Source organism: Anarhichas minor, unplaced genomic scaffold, assembly GCF_050575085.1.
Source record: "Anarhichas minor isolate MPS153535 unplaced genomic scaffold, ASM5057508v1 ptg000055l, whole genome shotgun sequence".
Taxonomy (NCBI): Eukaryota; Metazoa; Chordata; class Actinopteri; order Perciformes; family Anarhichadidae; genus Anarhichas; species Anarhichas minor.
Window position 1 is genome coordinate 3539809 of NW_027466501.1, and position 18429 is coordinate 3558237.

Below are 18429 nucleotides of genomic sequence, written 5' to 3' on the forward strand. Positions count from 1 at the left end.
TGGATATGGCCTCCACTGAAACCAATTAGATTTTCCAGAACCATTCACTAGAGAACAACGTATCCGCCTGAGCAGCATCAGTTTTTGCTGGGGCAGAGCGAAGTAGAAACAGACTAGGATGTCGGGCGATATTGAGAAGGCATGCTGCCTTCAGCACACAGCTTGACAACGGTTTGACAATGCTGTTAGTCCCGCCCATGGCACTAATTGGCTAACCGTTGCCCCCCCCCTCCCTCGCGGCACTCATAAGCGCGATTGCTTTTTATCTGAGAAACTGCTGTTTCATGTCATGATGCCAGACGAAGTAATCACCTCGGTGGAGTGGGAGGATTCAAAGGTCTGGAGCCAGGCGAAAGAAGCGCTGCACTCACCGGAGGGAAGGGTGTCAGATAATAATGTGTTAAAAGGAAATGAAGATGTTTAGTCATAAAACGGGTACATTAATGTGTTGACCCAGGCAGGGGAGAAGTAGACAGGGTTGGGGGGGGGGGGGGGTTACATTTAGGTTGCTGGGTTTGGAATGATGCAGGATGATGGGGGTCTTTAACGGGACAGTGGAGGGGCCCGGCCTATTTGTACGGCCTTAGGAACCTGGTGACTTTGGAGCGCAGCAGCTTGATGAAGGAGCGGGGGAACATCTCTTTGGACTCCTGTGCCGTGTACCTGAAGTAGTTCTGGGGGTGGGCCAGCACATCAAACAGGGCCTTTATCAGCTTCTTGTCCTGTAGAGAGGACACACGGACAGAGAGTGTCATCCAACTGGTCCAATCATATATTGTAGATCAATTTATTTAGCTGAATTTCAGGAGCAGGACCATGCCTCAGCCACTCGCCCACTTCCGGCCACACTCCTACAAATACCTACCCACTCTAAGCCTCAGCTGGCTCGTGCTTTCCGCATCCCACCCTCCCTCCCTCTTGTTAAACCATTCCACCCAAGGTTATCTCACCCCATAGTCATCCTCCTACCCCACATGGAGACCGGGGGATCTGCAAGGCCCGGGAGCCACAGTGGATCCTCAACTAAGCCTCCCCCAAACCGCTACTGGCTAATCTCCATCAACCATTCCTCAATGCTCCAAATAATCGACGTAGGTTCACCCTCGGCTGAGGCGGGGTCCTAAGCTAGTTAAAGGTGAGTTAAAAGACATTCCCTCTGAATGACGGACTGGTACTGTATCTGTCAGTACCTTCAGTATCTCCTGGTGGTTCTCGGAGGCGTAGAGCCTGCCATCTCGCACTATGTCCTCTATCAGCTGCTGGTAGTCCTCTGGAACAGAACAGGGTTTGATGACAGAGTATATAGAGTGTAAGTTGATGGCAGTATAAAAATTTGTAACAATGAATATGATTCACAAGGGAATTTGCAGCCTGTATGTGAGATTCGATCCAACGTAAGTGTCTGAAGTGTGTTGAAGGTGACTCACCATCGTAGGTGACGTATGGGACTTGGAAGCCTTTGCCACTGTTGCCCTCGTTGGACTTAAACTGAATCCAGAGCTTACGGGAGCGAGAGGTGAAGGCGATGGGCCGCTCATAGGTCTGACACGTCTCATAGGTAGTGATGGAGGTGGGAAGGGCTGGAGGAATGGTACAAACATGAACCAGAGTTGGATCCAACTAGACTAAACAACACAGGTTTGTATGCGCCCTAAGAAGAAGTAAGGTTGCTTTCCCAGAGGGAGCTTAGCACCGGTAGACAGCTTCAATGCTCAACTGTGTTAAACACAACACAACTCCTTTACTACACGACACACCCACTTTAATACACATCACACCCACTTTAGTACAAGACTGACCAAGTTTACTACACGACACACCCACATTACTACATGACACAATTCTTTTACTACCCGACTGACCCACTTTACGACACATCACACTCACTTTAGTGACTGACCAAGTTTACTACACGACACACCCACATTACTACATGACGCACCCCCCGACATAACTTCCAGAGTAACAGATTTATTTTCTCACAAACCATGATGTTTTTCTAAACCATGATGTTTTCCAAACCAAGTAGTTTTTGTGCCTAAAGGTTCTGGTGCCTAAACCTAACAGAACTGCGACCGTTTCAAGGGCATGTCATGTAGCAGGTGTGCTCTTCAGTACTATGGACCTGCAGATAGACCTACTGGACAACAACGGCATACATAAAAATGCCCACCGTTCATTTTTATGTCTATTTGTTTGTTTGTTTTTTTGTCATTGACGATGTTTTGTCGCGTTTTTTGTTCAGTCCAACAGCAACTGAAAAAAAAAAAAAAAAGAAAGAAATGCCCACCGTTCTGACCATCTTGCTACATTGCTTTGAATGGGGATGTCCTTTTTACTCCTTTTCTGTTTCTATGGCCAACCCATAATCTAATCTAATCTATTTTGAGTTTTGAATGAACTAATTAATCAGTAACATGCAGACTAGGAACATTCAGCCCATAAATATGTCTGATTAGTTATGTTTGCCTAAAAATTATCAGAATTATCACTTATTTCTTTACCACTCTTTCTCATGACTAGCACGTCTCCACACTCATCCTCAATTGGGAGGAAGATCTCTGGTACCACGATGAGAATCCGCCTCTTGTGTGGTGGGTTGATGGTCCAGACACAGTCCACGTTGGATGGGTAATCTCCAGGGTAGTTGGGAGACTCTATGTAGCCTGTGTATTCTCCCAGCTCACCTCCACACAGCTGGTCTGAGGGCAAAATAACAGAAACACTTAGCAATATATCTCCTTTTAATACAACAGCACCATGATCTGAAAAATCTACTGCTTTACTTGAAGACAATTCTCATTTGGCACTCATTACCAACCATGCTGCTAAATACTTTGGAGCAGGCTGAATGTATATGTTAAGCAGCATTACTTTTGCAGTGGGAGACGTTGGTGGCTCCGTCAAAGTCAGTGGTGGTGTTCCCCGGGCAGGTGATGCAGTAGTTTTGCCCAAACTCCGACTGGTAGGTTCCTACTGGGCAGCGGATACAGCGGTGGGTAGTGGAGTTGTAGTAATGTCCAGGAGCGCAGTGCACTGAGGAGGAACAGGAGGCAGTCAGTGTACCCACTCAGATTAAAATACATGAGGATAAACAGCATGCCATCTACAAGATACATCACACAGCTGTGATTTTATTCATGCCTAGATTACAAAGCAGTCCTGTAAACAAAGCACAAAAGCCTAATAGATGACTTTATCGTCTACATGTGAAATTGAACACGACTTTATGATGGATTATAATGAAACTGCTGACAAATGGTTTGCAAATCCAAGCATTCACATACACAGTTTTGAAAGTGGCAGAAAGAAAAGCTCCAATTACACTGGAGCAAATCAAGCCCTTAATCTATAGAATATTAATGGAGGAACATCTCAACAACACTTCAGTATGGATTATAATGTGCTGTCACGTAATCATACAGTGGTGTATATACTGTATAGGTGACTGCTTCTTAATGGTACAAAAAAAAGCATGTCTGCAGGACCTGTGCAGCTGATTGAGAACGCTGCTGCTCGAGTCCACACTAAGACCAGGAAAGTACATCACTCCAGTTCTGACACCTTTCCCCTGGCTTTATGTTGGTCAAAGAGTTTACTTCAAAATACTTCTGTTGGTTAATAAATCACTGAATGGTTCATTTGTGATCTTCTGCTACATTATGAACCATCCAGACCTCTTAAGTCATCTGGGACAGGTCCGCTTTCTGTCCTCAGAGTAAAAACGTAATATGGAGAATCAGTTTCTATGCTCCGAACAAACTCCCAGAAAACACTCAGTTCTTTTAAATCAAGGCTGAAGATTTCTCTGTTTGCTGCTGAGAAGCACTGCACTGCAACTGTAATTCTTGTATTTTACACCTTATTCTTATTCTCTTGGCTCCTCAGTGGATGTTGTAATTGTATTTGAATGTCATTTTGTGGTGTGTTTCTTTTGCACTTTGTCTGGATACTTTTAATGTTTTGTGTAAAGCACTCTGAATTGAATTGGTGCGGAAATACGCAATTCAAATAAACTTGGCACATTGCTGATTACGGTAGACGGAGTACGTAGCAATGAAACATTGTACAAACAGACGTACAGTTTGCATATAGAGATGCACACGTGGACACAAAGCCTCACCTTTGGCCTCACAGTCCCTGAAGGACTCTGATCCGTCAGACTTGGTCATGAGACCTCCTCCGCAGAGGAAGCAGAGGACACGGCCTGGTTCTGGCTGGTAGGAGCCCAGCTGACAGGGCTGGCATGGACGGAACCCATCGGAAGAGAAGTGACCCGCTGGACACTGACCTGAGGGAAGGACACAAGAAAGTCTTTATTCTCTCTGTTCTTCTCTTAATGTACCTGTGAGCTTTACGTCTCTCTAAGACACTGTTTGAATATATGAACTGCATAATGTCAGAGAGTTTCTCAGCTGGTTAATATCTTACTAATCTCAGCTCCCAGCAAAGAGCTCTGGCTGCAGCTCAGATTCACTGTGCATGAATGGCCACTGGGTGGTGCCAACCCAACATCTTTATACATCCACATTGTATGTACAGTATGTGTTCCAGCCAGTGGCGGCCGTGCATTTTATACCTGGACTTTCACTGCTGTCCTGTAGCTGAAACACAGCTTCGGTTATTATTTTTTTCGTGTAAAAATGAAGCTCAACACCTATAAATACACTAACTGCAGATACATGAATACGCCGAGAGTGCGTCACCTCTCTTCTCTGACTGCAGCTGGGACTGCTGCGCGGGGCTGCTGTGAGAGTGACCGCCTGTGAGTGCTATGGGGGGGCTCAGGGCAGCACCCGCTGCTCGTTCACGACAGTGCAGAACGGTACGTGCTTTCACGTCAGAGTCAAAACACCAGAAAAGTCTCCAACAACACCGGAAAAAGTCGCTAGATTTGTCACTAGTAGCTTTTGACAAAAAAAGTCGCCATGGGGGTTCGGAAAGTCGCCAGATTTAGCGAGAAAGTCGCCAAGTTGGCAACACTGGCACCGACTAAATGTGTCCCCAGCGCAACATTGGACGTAACAATAGTTCCTATCACATAAAACCAAACAAAAATCCATCTTCATAAAAATAAGTTGTACAAATAATAATATATAAACAAGCATATTAAAGCTACTGCAGATGTAAAAACAAAAGCAGTTAACTTACCAAAGCTGCTGTTCACTATTTAAAGACAAAGTGCATCCTTCTTTCTTCATTAATAGAGTTTAATCTCACGGTTGTTCAGTACATCCGTGTGTTTTAGTTCCAGTAAGAACTCCTTCTCGATTCATGGACGCCAGTGAAGACAGTCGAGCCTCCCCAGTTGTATTTCTTGAATACGTTTTAATGCGTTTGAGGCTGAAAATGTCCGCTCAGCAGATATTGGGATTGTCACCGCCCAACATGTCACGCTAGCCCACTGACCAATCACATATGGCTAGGCCAGCTAGAAGGCTCTGACATGTCAAAGAATACGCCCAACATGTCAAACTAAAGATCTGATTGGTTGAACAATATGACAATCAACAATATCGTCCCCATTCACTTAAACTGCACATGGATTCACTTGTGAGTCTGCAGGCCTCGGGCCTCTGTTCTTACCTAGAGACACAGAGGTGAGATCTGATTGGATAGAAGCTCTACTTAAAACAAGCTGCACTGGAAGCAGATCAACTGAGGAAGACAGTAGCTGTGCAATGAGAAAATAAGATAATGGGAAAAAAAATTATAATACATGTAGTGTATTTATGAAAAATGATTACATTATAAAATAGCTATAACTTTGTGATTTTGTCTAGGCCAGCAGAGAAGGCCTTGCTGGCCCTGACGGCCCACCACTGGTTCCAGCATTGACAAAGATAAAAGAGGGAAACAAAAGCCAGGAGAAACATCTGAGGACCTTTAATGGGCTGTAGACTCAGAATGGACCAGCTCCAGCTGTGTCTTCATATGATTAATACAGCAATTGTTTCAGTACTGTTGGAGGAAGAATGAAAGATTTGACTGTAATGATGGGACGGTGAGTTACCTCCACACTGAGACATGTTCCTGGCACCGGCGATGCCCTGTCCTTCAGTGCTGGGACACGGTTCACAGGACAGCTGACCCACTGTGTCCTGGTACGTCCCGGGGGGACACTGGACACACTGCTCCTGCTGCCCGCTGTAGAACGTCCCCAAGCCACAGCTCGCTGAGGAGGAGGACACAGGTGCAGGTTTGAAGGAATACTTTCTGTGATCTTACTCATCGTGACAAGGCGGTAACATCACAACTGGCAAAACCCAAAACTGGCAAAACTCCAGACTCACCACACTTGCCATCACGGAGGACTTGTCCCGTGCTGCAGGCCTTGGCTCCCTCCGGTACCCGGGACGGTTTCTGGGCCACCTCGTACTCTGTCCCGGAGAACTGGATGTAGAACTGCTGTTTGTTGATGGACTTCCTGAGCGTCCGCATGGCACTCTGCAGCTTCTGCTTCATCCTTTCCCGCACGCAGTCCACATTGCACGTGTCTGAGCAAACATGGTGTTCATTCAAAAACAAATTGATTCTTTTCTTTGTGGATGCTATTCTGTGTGATTCTCTTTGCAGATGAAAGTTTACTATTTCATTCCAAGTGGAGTAAGACAAAACAGGTAAGACAGAACACCACACCTGAGGCTTCCTCCTCTTTCATCTCCATCTCAAACTCTGCTGTGATGTGGGAAACCTCTTTTGAGGGAGATTTGCGTCCTCGTCGGCGCTTCTTAGACGAGTCGCACTTGAGGTTGACAAAAGTTACCTGGCAGTCGTCGGTGCAGGGGAACTGGCCTCCTGCCAGGTGAAAAACACAGAGGTGGATAAGGAGAGGGAGAGTCAGTTTTGGTTAAAACTTCAATTATAAATGATAGTGTGTCTAAAACACTTGCTAACCCAGCATAAGCTCTATACCTTGTAGGTTCTGCCTGGATGAATCTCTGTGTTTCTCCTTGTTGCGGGGCCTCAGGTGGCACTTGGCGTCTTTGATCTTAAACCTGGCCTTCTGTTTGATAGGCGGGGCCAGCATGTCTGGATTCATACACAGCAGAGCCAAACAAAATACTGTTAATCATCATGTAGTATGACTACAGGTGTGTAAAGTCTACATTTTGTATTATTTTTGACCCTTTCTCAGGTGATTATGCCCCATTAAAGGAGACATATGCTCATTTTCAGGTTCTAAAAAGTGTTTACATGCGTTAATGTTCAAAAAACACTTAATTTTTCTCATACCGTCTCTCTGAATATACCTCTGTCTGAAACGCTCCGTTTTAGAGTCTGTCTCTTTAAGGCCCCCTCTAAAAAAATGCCAGTCTGCTCTAATTGTTCGCTTGCAGACCTCTACATCTGCGCTGTCGCCGTCTTCACAGCGTCACTGCAGGACTCACTGTGTGTGACATTTTCACCTGCTGCCGACTGTGCACTATCAACAGTTTAGTCAAGGTTCAATATATTGGTGATTTGGTTGGTCACATTTGTAAATCTTTCTCATCCAGAGTGTAATGGTAGACACTGCCTGGTCAAAGACCCCCATTAATCACCTATACAGGAGCCTAATGGTGGCTATCAGCCATATTGAGGTCAGTTTTAATGGGAAAATTTAACAAGAAAGACTGTGGTGGGGGAAAAAAACAAGCAATGTTTATATATATATATATATATGTGTGTGTATATAATTATTATTAATATTAATTAATTATTGTAATTAAACAGATATCTGCATATCAATGCAAAATCTGTGTGCAAGATTTTGGTGTCGGAAGCGTTCTGGTTTCCGTTAGTATTCTGAGTAGTATTGAGTTAGAGCAGGCTTTGATTGAATGTAGAAAGTCCGTGTGGGGACCAACAGAGGCAAAAGACATTCGCCGAAAGGCAATCTGGGTTCACACTGGCTATTGTTCGACAATAATTTAGCTTTTTATTGGCTTAAAATTACCTGAAAAACGGTCTACTTGCGAAACAATCTGGTTGTACACGCCTTTAACTCTCATCTCAAGTTGCTAATTGGACTGTGAACAATGAGCAGCATACTATTCATCATCTGGATATCTGCTGGCACCTGTATATTTTATGTGTCTACAACTTGTCTTATTATCTCACTTCATCTCCTTGTTGTTTACCATGAACATGTTCATCACCCCCTAATGTATTACTAATAAATAGCACAAAAAGTAAGGACATTTGTGTTTGGTAGATTATTTCTTTGTTGTAACAATGCTTCTTGGCAGTAAATCTTATACCGTTGGAAAGCAAATTTTTCATGGGCGCAACCCACATACTCAGCTCTGCTGCTCATCCCACAAATGCATGTTCCTTACAAATGTGGCACCATTTAAAAGGGAAATAAATAGGCTTTCCAACGGTATAATATTTATTGCCAAGAAGCATTGTTACAACAAAGAAATAATCTACCAAACACAAATTTCCTTACTTTTTGTGCTATGTTTATATGCTGAAGATCATAACATCATCATCATTTTATGAGGAATATTTGGAGTGTTTCTCGGGCCTTCCGTACCGGCACAGGTGGGTAAGGCCGCGGTGGCGTTAGTCTTCTGAAGCACTTTTCCAGGCTGGACGGGCACTCCGCAGCTCAGTGTGTAGCTGTTCTCTGAGTCTGTTAAAACACACACACACACCCACACACACATATTATACTGCAGCAAGAGAAGAGAAATCAGACTTGACGATGAGAGCTTAGGGAGGCAGAGAGTTTTTATTCATTTGGTCTGAAGGACTGTGTGACCTGGTCCTCCTGTTCCATCACACGTCAGAGTCGTGCGTGTGTTGCACTTGGCAGTGGGCTGGACCACGCACAGGATTAATAAGAACTCTATAAATGCCGTATTCAGAAACAACAGCCCAGAGGAAAATCTGCTGCCATGTGACCTCAAAACTCCATTGATGGATTAAAGCACAAATGAAAGATCTATGAATCCTGTTTCTTTCTTGATAGGCACAAACACAAAAAGACGCTTTTTGAGTGAGGAATAAGGGATGAAGTCATAAAAGCGAGATGATTAAATCAGAGCCCCGGCTGCATCAAGCCACAGGAATTTACATGACTCTCTCCCCGTGAACTTAAGACGCTCTCCAAAAAGACAGAAAAACAAATATTTCACTGCGTGCCTGAGAGCTATCCATCATTCTCACACCGCAGCGGCCAAGTCAAACGGAGCGACGGCCTCGCCGTGGAAAAAACGAAGGCGCGATCAAAGAATGTAATCGATTTACAGATGTGTGTTAAGTACTATGGCAGGAGGAGAGGCCGGGGGTGGCAGCCAAAGTGCCGGGACAGGAGAAGCCAAGAGGACCTCGCAAAGTGAAAAACACATCAGTCTTAGTGGAGAGGCCCCCCCCCTCCCCCCGAGGAGTCAACACATACAGCGATAAAGAGAGCCCTTGACAAGGGCGCTCGCCCTTGTCAAGCATCAATGGCATCGAGAGAAAAGGATGGTAAATCTGCGACTGCGAGCTGTCACCACCAGAGGGAAGCAGCGTGTGACAGAAACAACCCATCTGAGAGTAAAGGCCATTCTAGAGGGATTTACAGGAGCAGAATATATTTAATTTGCTGGGTCACCAATTTAAACACACACTGTGACTTTTCTCATTCACAGAGTGGAAGATCACAGTATATTTCTATTGAAATAAAGTTACATAGATAAATAGCTATCCGAAATATTCATATACTCATTTTATTTTACGTCTAAAGTAATCTCCTTCACACCCAGACCACTTTCAGACACCCTTCCTTGTAAGATCACGATCCTGATCTAAACATCAAGGTCCCACATGTGAAAAACAACAGGAAAAAGAGAAAAACAATAAGAAAGATTAAATCAACGACCTCTCATACTCACTCTGCAGTACACCCCAGAACTATTCCACACAAAAAAAGAATAGAATCCAGCCCCACTAAAGCCTCACTAAATCCAGCCCCTCAAGTGTTGTGAAACTCTATTCTTTCTTGACATATATGATTATGACCTGAATATATTTGGGTCAGACGACAAGAAGAATCTAGAGCTGTGCTAGTCTGTGAGGATGTATTTAGGCACAGCGGTGCTCACAATGACAATGTTAGCAGGTTTGTTTGTTCACCATCTTAGTTTAGCATTTTATTATGCTAACATTCAATAACTAGCATTAAACACAAAGTGCAGCTGAGGCGAATGTCATTCGTTTTGCAAGTTTTTTTGGTCATAAACCAAACATCACAATCCGGCCATAATTTATCGAGATATTTCAAAACGAAACAAAAATGTCGGCGCAAGATGAACAGTCCTTAGGATTCATGGTCGGAACCATAAATCCCTGAGGTTGGTGCCAATCCATTGAGTTGATGTCGACATATTTGACCGAATAAGTACAAGTCCGCAAGTCAGCAGGATTCATCCACTGGGACCATGAATGTCTGTTCAAATATCTCACGGCAATCCATCCAATAGTTGCTGAGATTCAGTCTTTACCGACAGACATCCCTTTAGAACGGTTCCAAATGATGACAGCTGCAGTTTTTAAATGTCGTACTTGGTAGGCAATGAATGATAAGGCTGAATTCTAAAGCTATAACTGGTACATGTTTGGTATTTTTCCATAAATTATTTCCATAAATAATCAACCTTACAATTCCATGTTTTGTTGTGTCAGCACTAATAATTTATGGTTCATACTGTAAATCTATAGATAGTCAGCTCAGGAAAATATAAAAGCTGTGTTAGCACAATGCATTTGATCATATTGAGTAACCAAATTAACTGTTTGGGCATAAACTGTGTGTGTGTGTGTGTGTGTGTGTGTGTTTGTGTGTGTATACCTGCAAGGAAGAGGGCGTTGGAGGGGCAGGAGAGCGAGCAGACTTCCGCCCCTCCGCTCTTGGCGCACGTCAGCTGGGCTCGGGGTGCTGGCTTCCCATTGGGCAGACACTTCACCGCCTCTGAGGAACACACAGAGTCACATCACCGTGACAAACACCTGGACTCAAACACGCATAGAGCTGGTGCTTACCGATACAATCTTTCTTGTTCCAGTGGAGCTTCTGTCCAGGCGGACACACACACTCGTAGCCACCCTGGGTGTTTGTGCAACCGTACTCACAGCTCCCGTTGCTGATGCTGCACTCGTCAATGTCTGAGGCACAACCACAGGAAGGGTTATGGTCAGTATGAATCATAAGAGATTGTAATCACAGTTGTATGACATGATAGGGAGGACAAAAGATCAGAACTTTTTGGACACGTCATTTTATAGATGAGAGAATGTGATGACAACCAAACACCCACATACCTTAACATCAGGGGCGTTTCTAGGATTCAAAGAAAGGGGGGGCTTAGCCCCAAGGGGTGAGGAATGTTTGCGCGCGGCAATTTTTTGGGGCCCATTTGGGGCCGTGGATATCCATTGTTTCAGACAGTTCATAGATTGGTTCAATCAGAAAGAGTGTGATTTTGCTCTGTAGTTTTTCTTGCATTCAGTATATGATAACACAAAAGACAGAATTTCAGGGTCATAGTGAAATTTGACAACACAAATATGAACTTTTCTCAAATAAAGAGAGAAATAATTTTCCTGCTTGTAGAGGAAAGACGGATAAACAAACTTTCATATCCGCATCACTCCCAAATCCTAATTCTTAAAGGGGCCGCACACAATGGATGGAGAATGGACCGGACAGTGTCAACTTTATATCGTTCAGTATGATGATAGGCTATTGGATTGTAATTTGAAGGGGGAGAAAACATACAAACCAGAACGCACGCACATATGTAGCATGTTAGAGTTATAAATAACTTGTCCATGTGAGAAACAATAGTTTAATTTAATGACATCACCAGCCTCCCTAAAATAGGCCTAACGACGCCCCTGCTTAACATCATTGGTAAAGTGAGAAAATAGAACAAAATAACATTATAAAAATGTGAAGTATTTAATATGTATTAAATAAGTATTTCATTTGAGCAACTGTGACTCAGTGGTAGAGCAGGGTCGTCCTTCAATCAGAGGATCCCGGCTCCGCTAGTCCATGTATGAATGTTAGTTAGCCCTAATGAGCAGGTGGCCCCTTGCAAGATAGCTCCTGTCATCAGTGTATGAATGGGTGTGAATGGGTGAATGATGACATGTAGTGTTAAAGAGCTTTGAGTGGTAAGAAGAACAGAAAAGAACTATACAAGTAGAGTCCATTTACCATGTATAAAATATAATGTCAGTGTTTTATTACATTTTAAGAAACAATTAATGTTTTTGTTTTGCATCAATGTGAGGTGTCGATGTGACAGGTGATTCTGTTATTCTGTTATTTTGTCCCTTTCATATCAATGAGGGAAGGCTTAATAACAGAGCTCTTGGTATAACACAACAAAAGCAAGCAAGTGACATTTTTTTTTTTGTTGTGATCCATTTTCTAAGTCTGACCTAAATAGTTTCCTCTCCTGTGTTTTTGATTTAAGAATAGGCTTTTCAAAGATAATCTTTCTACATTCCTGTCAGTGACTCTGTGAAACTAAAACGTTTTGGTAGGTAATCCTTTTTTTTTTAAATATAGGATAACTTTGACTAAAAGCATTCATGTTTTCTTTAAGGTGAGCTTTAATTTACATAACTTGCTAACACGCAATATAGATACCTTGTGTCTCAGAGTGCACGGAGAAATTAAAACGGACCTGGAGGCATACATGAATGCTTTCACTTTCACTCTTGTGGCCAAAATGAGTATTACAACGACAAAAACGATCAAACAAAACTGATCGTGACAAATAATTGAATCCTTGCAAAACCTTTTTCACCTGTTATCAAGTCACAAACAGAAGAGAAAAAACTGTCAGAATTAGAAAGAGATACTTTACTCTCAGGGCTTCCGTAGAAGCCTCCGAAATGATCAGACATTTGAATCAAAAGTTCTCTAAAACAGTTTCAGCACAACCATTAGAATCTTAGGGAGGATTTACTGCAGGATTGTTGTATTAGACTGTATCATTTTAGCTGTACCTGGCAACTGAGTGTATGAATCTGTTGATACAGATACATCCAGCAGACAAACCAACACACAGACTCACACTGTATGCATACAATGACATTACTCATTACACACGCAGAAAACTCAGCTAGAAGTTACTCAGAGGAACTGAGCTGTGAGAGTGTTTTCAGCAGCAGCAGTCTGCACCCGCTCAGTGATCCCTCACCTTCACACTCCCTTTTCAGACGCACACACACACACACACGAACACACACATGCTTCGACTGAGTCAAACAGCTAGTTCCAGCCCAGTTTGCAGTAGCGGTGACGGATCTGAGCGGACTCTCACCTCCACAGTGAGTGAGGCCGTACAGGATGTGGCCTTTGCGGCACAGGCACTCGAAGCTGCCGGGGTAGTTGACGCAGGTGTGGTCACAGGTTCTTTCAAAGGAGCATTCGTCGATGTCTGAGGGAGACCGGAAAGATACACGACTGGTGAGAAATACTGGAGACATCATCATCAGCGACTCATCAAATTAGGCTTCATTTACTGATAGTGGTTTTCCTGTTCATATCCATACATCTGGCCATTATCATCCACTGTTCGTACTTAAACATACAAAAAAGTAATGCAATGGGCTGTCGCTAAGGAACTCAAGTGACGTAACATTAGTATAAAGAAAGGCTTCGTTCGAAATTGTATACTAACATGCTATTCATACAAAGTATGAGAACAAATGAAGAATGGAGTGCGTTCACACAGCAACATATGTGGATTCTGTGTACACAAGAAATGCCCGGCTGTATACTACATAAGCAAGCATTGACTCAAGTGCCCCACAATGCATTGTGTGTGGGTGCCTTGAGATAAGTCGTCAGTCTTGTGAGATTTTGAGCCAGGCTAAAAGCTGTTAATATGTCATTTTATTAAGTTTTATTTTGTTTTCAGATGACGAAGTAACCGTTTAGATTCCCAACAGGTGGTCAGTTTATCCAAATAATGCTGCTGCGACATTTTCGGAGACATGCTGGAGCTACTGGAGGGGTGCCTTGAGACCGGCTGGCTGTTGCTTCAGCATACTTCAGTGTGAACAGTCTGCTGGCATGCTTAATACGCTTAATGGGGCGACTGTGGCGAGACACTTAATCCCGTAGCTGTGTGTGAATGAGTTAGTCTGATAGGCAGGTGGTACCTAGCCCCTGCCATCAGTGTGTGAATGATGACAAGTAGTGTGAACGTGCATTGAGTGGTCGAAAAGACTACAAAATGTACAGTCCATTTACCATTTAGCATGCAGTACGTTAGCATGCAATACATTAGCATGCAATACGTTAGCATGCAATAAGTTAGCATGCGATTTCGAAGACAGCCAAAGTTGAACGGGTGAAACAAACAAAGAACTTTCATCCAGAAGACCGCTGTTCATGTCCTGTGTGAAACAAAAAGTAATCAGTGACTAATTTGACCTTACTTTTGTTACGTAATTACGTACTTAACTAACACAATCTATGTAAGTTACACAAACACTTTTTGAACCCGAACCATAATCTTCTTCAACCCAGTTTGTTGTCTAAACAGGTTCTATACTACGCTTGTGCCTACTGATTTTTCCCATTAACACCATCCCATGTCAGTCTCTTCCTTTTCTTGTTATCCCCAAAAAAGTGACAAAATGATCTAAAAAAATACAACTAAAGGCTTTATTAATAAAGTAGATCAAAACAATGTCAAATGCATTCCTGCTTTGCATAACGCTCAAATACATTTGAGGGTTTCTGCATCAGTTCAGATGAATGTTTTAGCCTCACAACCTGCCGATGTCCCTTCGACTGTTCTACAACTGCATCACAGGTGTTGTTGGATTCACAACACGTTAATGGAATCATGAACTGATGAAGTCATGGTTTAATTCAGCCCAGTGAGAGCTCTGGGGTTTTTGTCCCGCTGCAAAGGTCAGCGGGACGAGTGGTTTACAGATACATAATCTTAATGACTCATTTATGGGGAAAGACAGGCTGCTCACCGCGGACCAAAGAGGCCTTCCTATTAATCACAGTGGACAGTATAGTAAATACATGAGTTCCATACTAAACTAGGACAAGACCTCATTCTAATAAACCAGTCTGGAAAAACTTTACTGAACTGAGGTTTAGCCGGCTCAAATTCACCGTTACTCAGTGTCTGTGTCCGTGTGTGTCACTATGTATACTGGTCCAGCACTGGATATTATTAACCTATCAGGAATGGAGGCTACTGTTTTTCAGCTCACCTGGTTTATTTCAGGCTGTTCCGCGGGGCTTTACAGGGACTAAAAATACAACATGTCATAATGGAGTTTGTCATGTGGAGGAAGTTGTTAAGGCTCTGGATGTTGGCTTGGTAAATATTCCAGGCATCTGTTCGTGTGGGGATAAGGAATAGGTCGCCTGTTTCGAGCTAGCCCACGAGCACGTAAACTGAACTCTGCAGCTGTTGAAGGTAAAAGGAACAGATCTGAAATACATGTTGGTTTGGCTGGTGTGATCCTCTGTGAGGTCACGATGAGGTGATTTTACAGTGATTGCTGACATTGACCGAACTGCTGACACTCTCTCTAAACTTTTTAGAATAGAAGGAATAACTTGGGGAAATTGCTTATGCAAATATGGCAAATGATTCATCTTTCTGCTTTGTTTTCCGTGCCAGTTCTGGCAAAATACACCGTCATGTACTACCAGGAGCTATTTTCTCTGGAAAAGCTAACCGGCACAGAAAAAGAGCTGGCAAATCAAGCATTGTATTTCATTCTAAGGTCACGTTGAAGCTGAAGAGTCCAGATGTCAGTGGATGGGACCAAACCTGGCAGCTATTGGCTGGCGTGGTACGGTGGCAATGGTGTGCCAGAAACAGGCGCTGACGCCGTAATGTGGCTAACAACACTCAACACCACGTTTTTAAAGACTTCAAACGCACTGAGGGAGATGCACAGTTCATCCGACACACATATGTACACACGTACACACTGCTGGCGGGGACAGAAACGCCTCTGGGTTTTGATTTTAACAAAAATTATTTTGTGTTTGTCTGCTCTTGCTTGCTGCGACTTGTAACCAGGAATCCGCCTTTGGACGAAGAAACATCACCGCTGATCTCATGTGGCTCCTACATGTACACTGCTCACCCAGCTGAGGACGTCAAACTGCAGATTCTATGACTGTGCATGCTTGACCTTTTCTCTTTTAAGCATTTAGGCGAATACATTACAGGTGAATAGAGTAAAAAAAAAAACGTCAACAAATAGATATCACCATAACATGTCCCCAGTTAATTACTGACATTAAGATAAGTATTTTTTGTGTTAAAAGTTTTCTACAATTGTATGTTTGAATATGCAAATGAGTCCATCAGTCCAGTAGATGACTAAACAAAGGAGCATTCAATAGCAAGATGGCATGGTTGCTGTTACAGCATTGTTTCTGCAATGCTCTATTGAATATTTGCATTGCTGTAACTATCAGAGAAGCAGTAGGCCTTTAAGCATTAAGTGGAATATGTCAATAAAGTTAAGACAATATTCAATATATTCATGAAAAAACAGTCAAAAACATTGCTAGTGTGTCAGAAGTCCTCAATGCCTGTAGCCCCACCGAGCTAAATAATCACCAACCACCACTAACTGTACTGTCTTTGAGTTGTCTTTGAGTTTTGTCAAGTAAAACCAAAGCGCTGAAAATTCTAATGATTGCCTCTGAGTGTGTTCAGACCTGACTGCTGAGTCCGATGACACAATGAGAATCTGTGGATGTGACAGCTGTCGATCACTGACCTTGGCATGTCCGTTCATCGGTGAGCAGTTTATGGCCTTTCTGGCAGCTGCATTCGAAGGAGCCCACCGTGTTCCTGCAGAAGTGATCGCAGCCTCCGTTGTTCTCCTGGCATTCATCGATGTCTGGGTGGAGAAACAGAAAGGTCCATCAGCGAAAGCACAGGTTTGTGTCAAAGCTCAACCGGATTTTAGAGAAGACTCCGTGTACCTACAGTACCTACTAGGTAGTGTAGACAAAATGAGTACCGTCACGTTTTCAGAATTTTAGCGTTGAAGTATCGGTTTGCATGACATCCCTGGAGCACACCAAACAGTTAATGTACTTCTGGTGTCATGTAACATGCTGACTTTGCTGAGTCTATTCGTCATGTTCACTGTGATTCAATGTTTTAATGTATTTCTCTCTCCTATGATCTTTTTACTGACTTTTCCAAATTAGGCGCAGTGTTTCATTGTGGTATGTACTGGAATGGAACATTTAGTGTTTTTATGGTTTAACAGGGCTCCAGCAGGCAGTGTGGATGAGTCTTTGAAGGTTCAGCTTGTTCATAGGGATCCCTGTCTCATCCCATGATACGCTAGTTACCTGGAACTAATGCAGTCAGGCAGAGAGAAGAGAGAAAAAGGAGAGATCTAGTAATGGAAGGTGGCTGATGGCCAAGAAAAGGGGTAACTGCGACATCTTTATATCTTAATGTTTCAATAAAAAAATAAGGAAAGTAGGGGGAAGCAAAAAGCATCATTAAAAGCACTTGTTCTACAAGAAACGTCTTGTAAGACGAAGTCGTTTCTTGATCCTGCTAAGAATAAAGAGGTGAAACCAGTTTGTTGACGTCCTTTCAGACCGATTTATATCTAATTTGTAGTTATCATCAAATGTTTTGCACCCTAAACCTGCAGGTGAATCTACAAACTCAGTGAAAACAACTCTAAACGTTTATTTGATTTCTAAAATAGTAAAACAAACCGTGATACCTGAGCTCTGGTCCAGGTGTGGCGCAGCCAGCCAGAGGCATCCATTCTAAAATGATAACAAGGCCAATGTAACCGCCCCGAGGCAGCATGTTCAGTGGCAACGGCAAACCTGCTGCCAGATCTGGTAAACCCCAACCATCCAGTTTACGGTGCCCTCAGATGAACCCAAACTGCTGAATCATGTCTGTCACTGGCTTTTTCCCATAAATACATTTTGCTGCTCCTTATCTCTCTTTTATAGAAAGTGTTCCCTATCCAGATAAGATTTGTTTTCCATTTGTCACTGGAAAAACTTTGTTTCTAGAGGAGGAAAGATCAGGCTGGAAAGAGGTGTGTAGAGGTTGAGGGTGGAGGAGGACGAGGAGAGGAGCATGGAGCAAAGGAGGAGCGAGAGGGGACAATAGTCTAGCAGATTACACAGGGTAAGCCCTTTTTGATTGGTGCTCTAAGTGATGAAAACTGTGAGGGATTAACACCTAAGCCCTTGAGCTGGGGAATAAGTCCAGCAAGACACCACAGAGACATGGGGGAGGAGGAGAGAGGGGGAGAAGTTGGAGTATGGAGGTAGAGGAGACAAGATACAGAAGAAGAGAGAGGAAAAGGAGAAACATAAGGACATATAATAGAATTGCCTCCGGCGTCCGGTCAAATTGTTCAGGTGTACAAGCGAGAATTGTTTGTACACCT

The 18429-nt window shown here is 43.3% G+C and overlaps 1 protein-coding gene across 2 annotated transcripts in view; it reads right to left on the reverse strand.

The window, feature by feature from the left end:
• Nucleotides 1-569: 569 nt before the first annotated feature.
• Nucleotides 570-18429, reverse strand: part of scube1 (signal peptide, CUB domain, EGF-like 1) — a 109637-nt gene continuing 91777 nt past the window's right edge. For both annotated transcript variants that reach the window (XM_076076072.1, XM_076076071.1), the window contains 15 exons: nucleotides 16768-16890; nucleotides 13311-13427; nucleotides 11014-11136; nucleotides 10823-10942; nucleotides 8522-8620; nucleotides 6916-7032; nucleotides 6640-6798; nucleotides 6294-6497; nucleotides 6014-6175; nucleotides 4124-4291; nucleotides 2875-3036; nucleotides 2505-2702; nucleotides 1428-1580; nucleotides 1191-1270; nucleotides 570-722 (listed from right to left, as the gene is read on the reverse strand). In XM_076076072.1, the coding sequence (XP_075932187.1) occupies nucleotides 570-722; nucleotides 1191-1270; nucleotides 1428-1580; nucleotides 2505-2702; nucleotides 2875-3036; nucleotides 4124-4291; nucleotides 6014-6175; nucleotides 6294-6497; nucleotides 6640-6798; nucleotides 6916-7032; nucleotides 8522-8620; nucleotides 10823-10942; nucleotides 11014-11136; nucleotides 13311-13427; nucleotides 16768-16890 (2138 nt within the window). The remainder of the gene's footprint in view (nucleotides 723-1190; nucleotides 1271-1427; nucleotides 1581-2504; nucleotides 2703-2874; nucleotides 3037-4123; nucleotides 4292-6013; nucleotides 6176-6293; nucleotides 6498-6639; nucleotides 6799-6915; nucleotides 7033-8521; nucleotides 8621-10822; nucleotides 10943-11013; nucleotides 11137-13310; nucleotides 13428-16767; nucleotides 16891-18429) is intronic.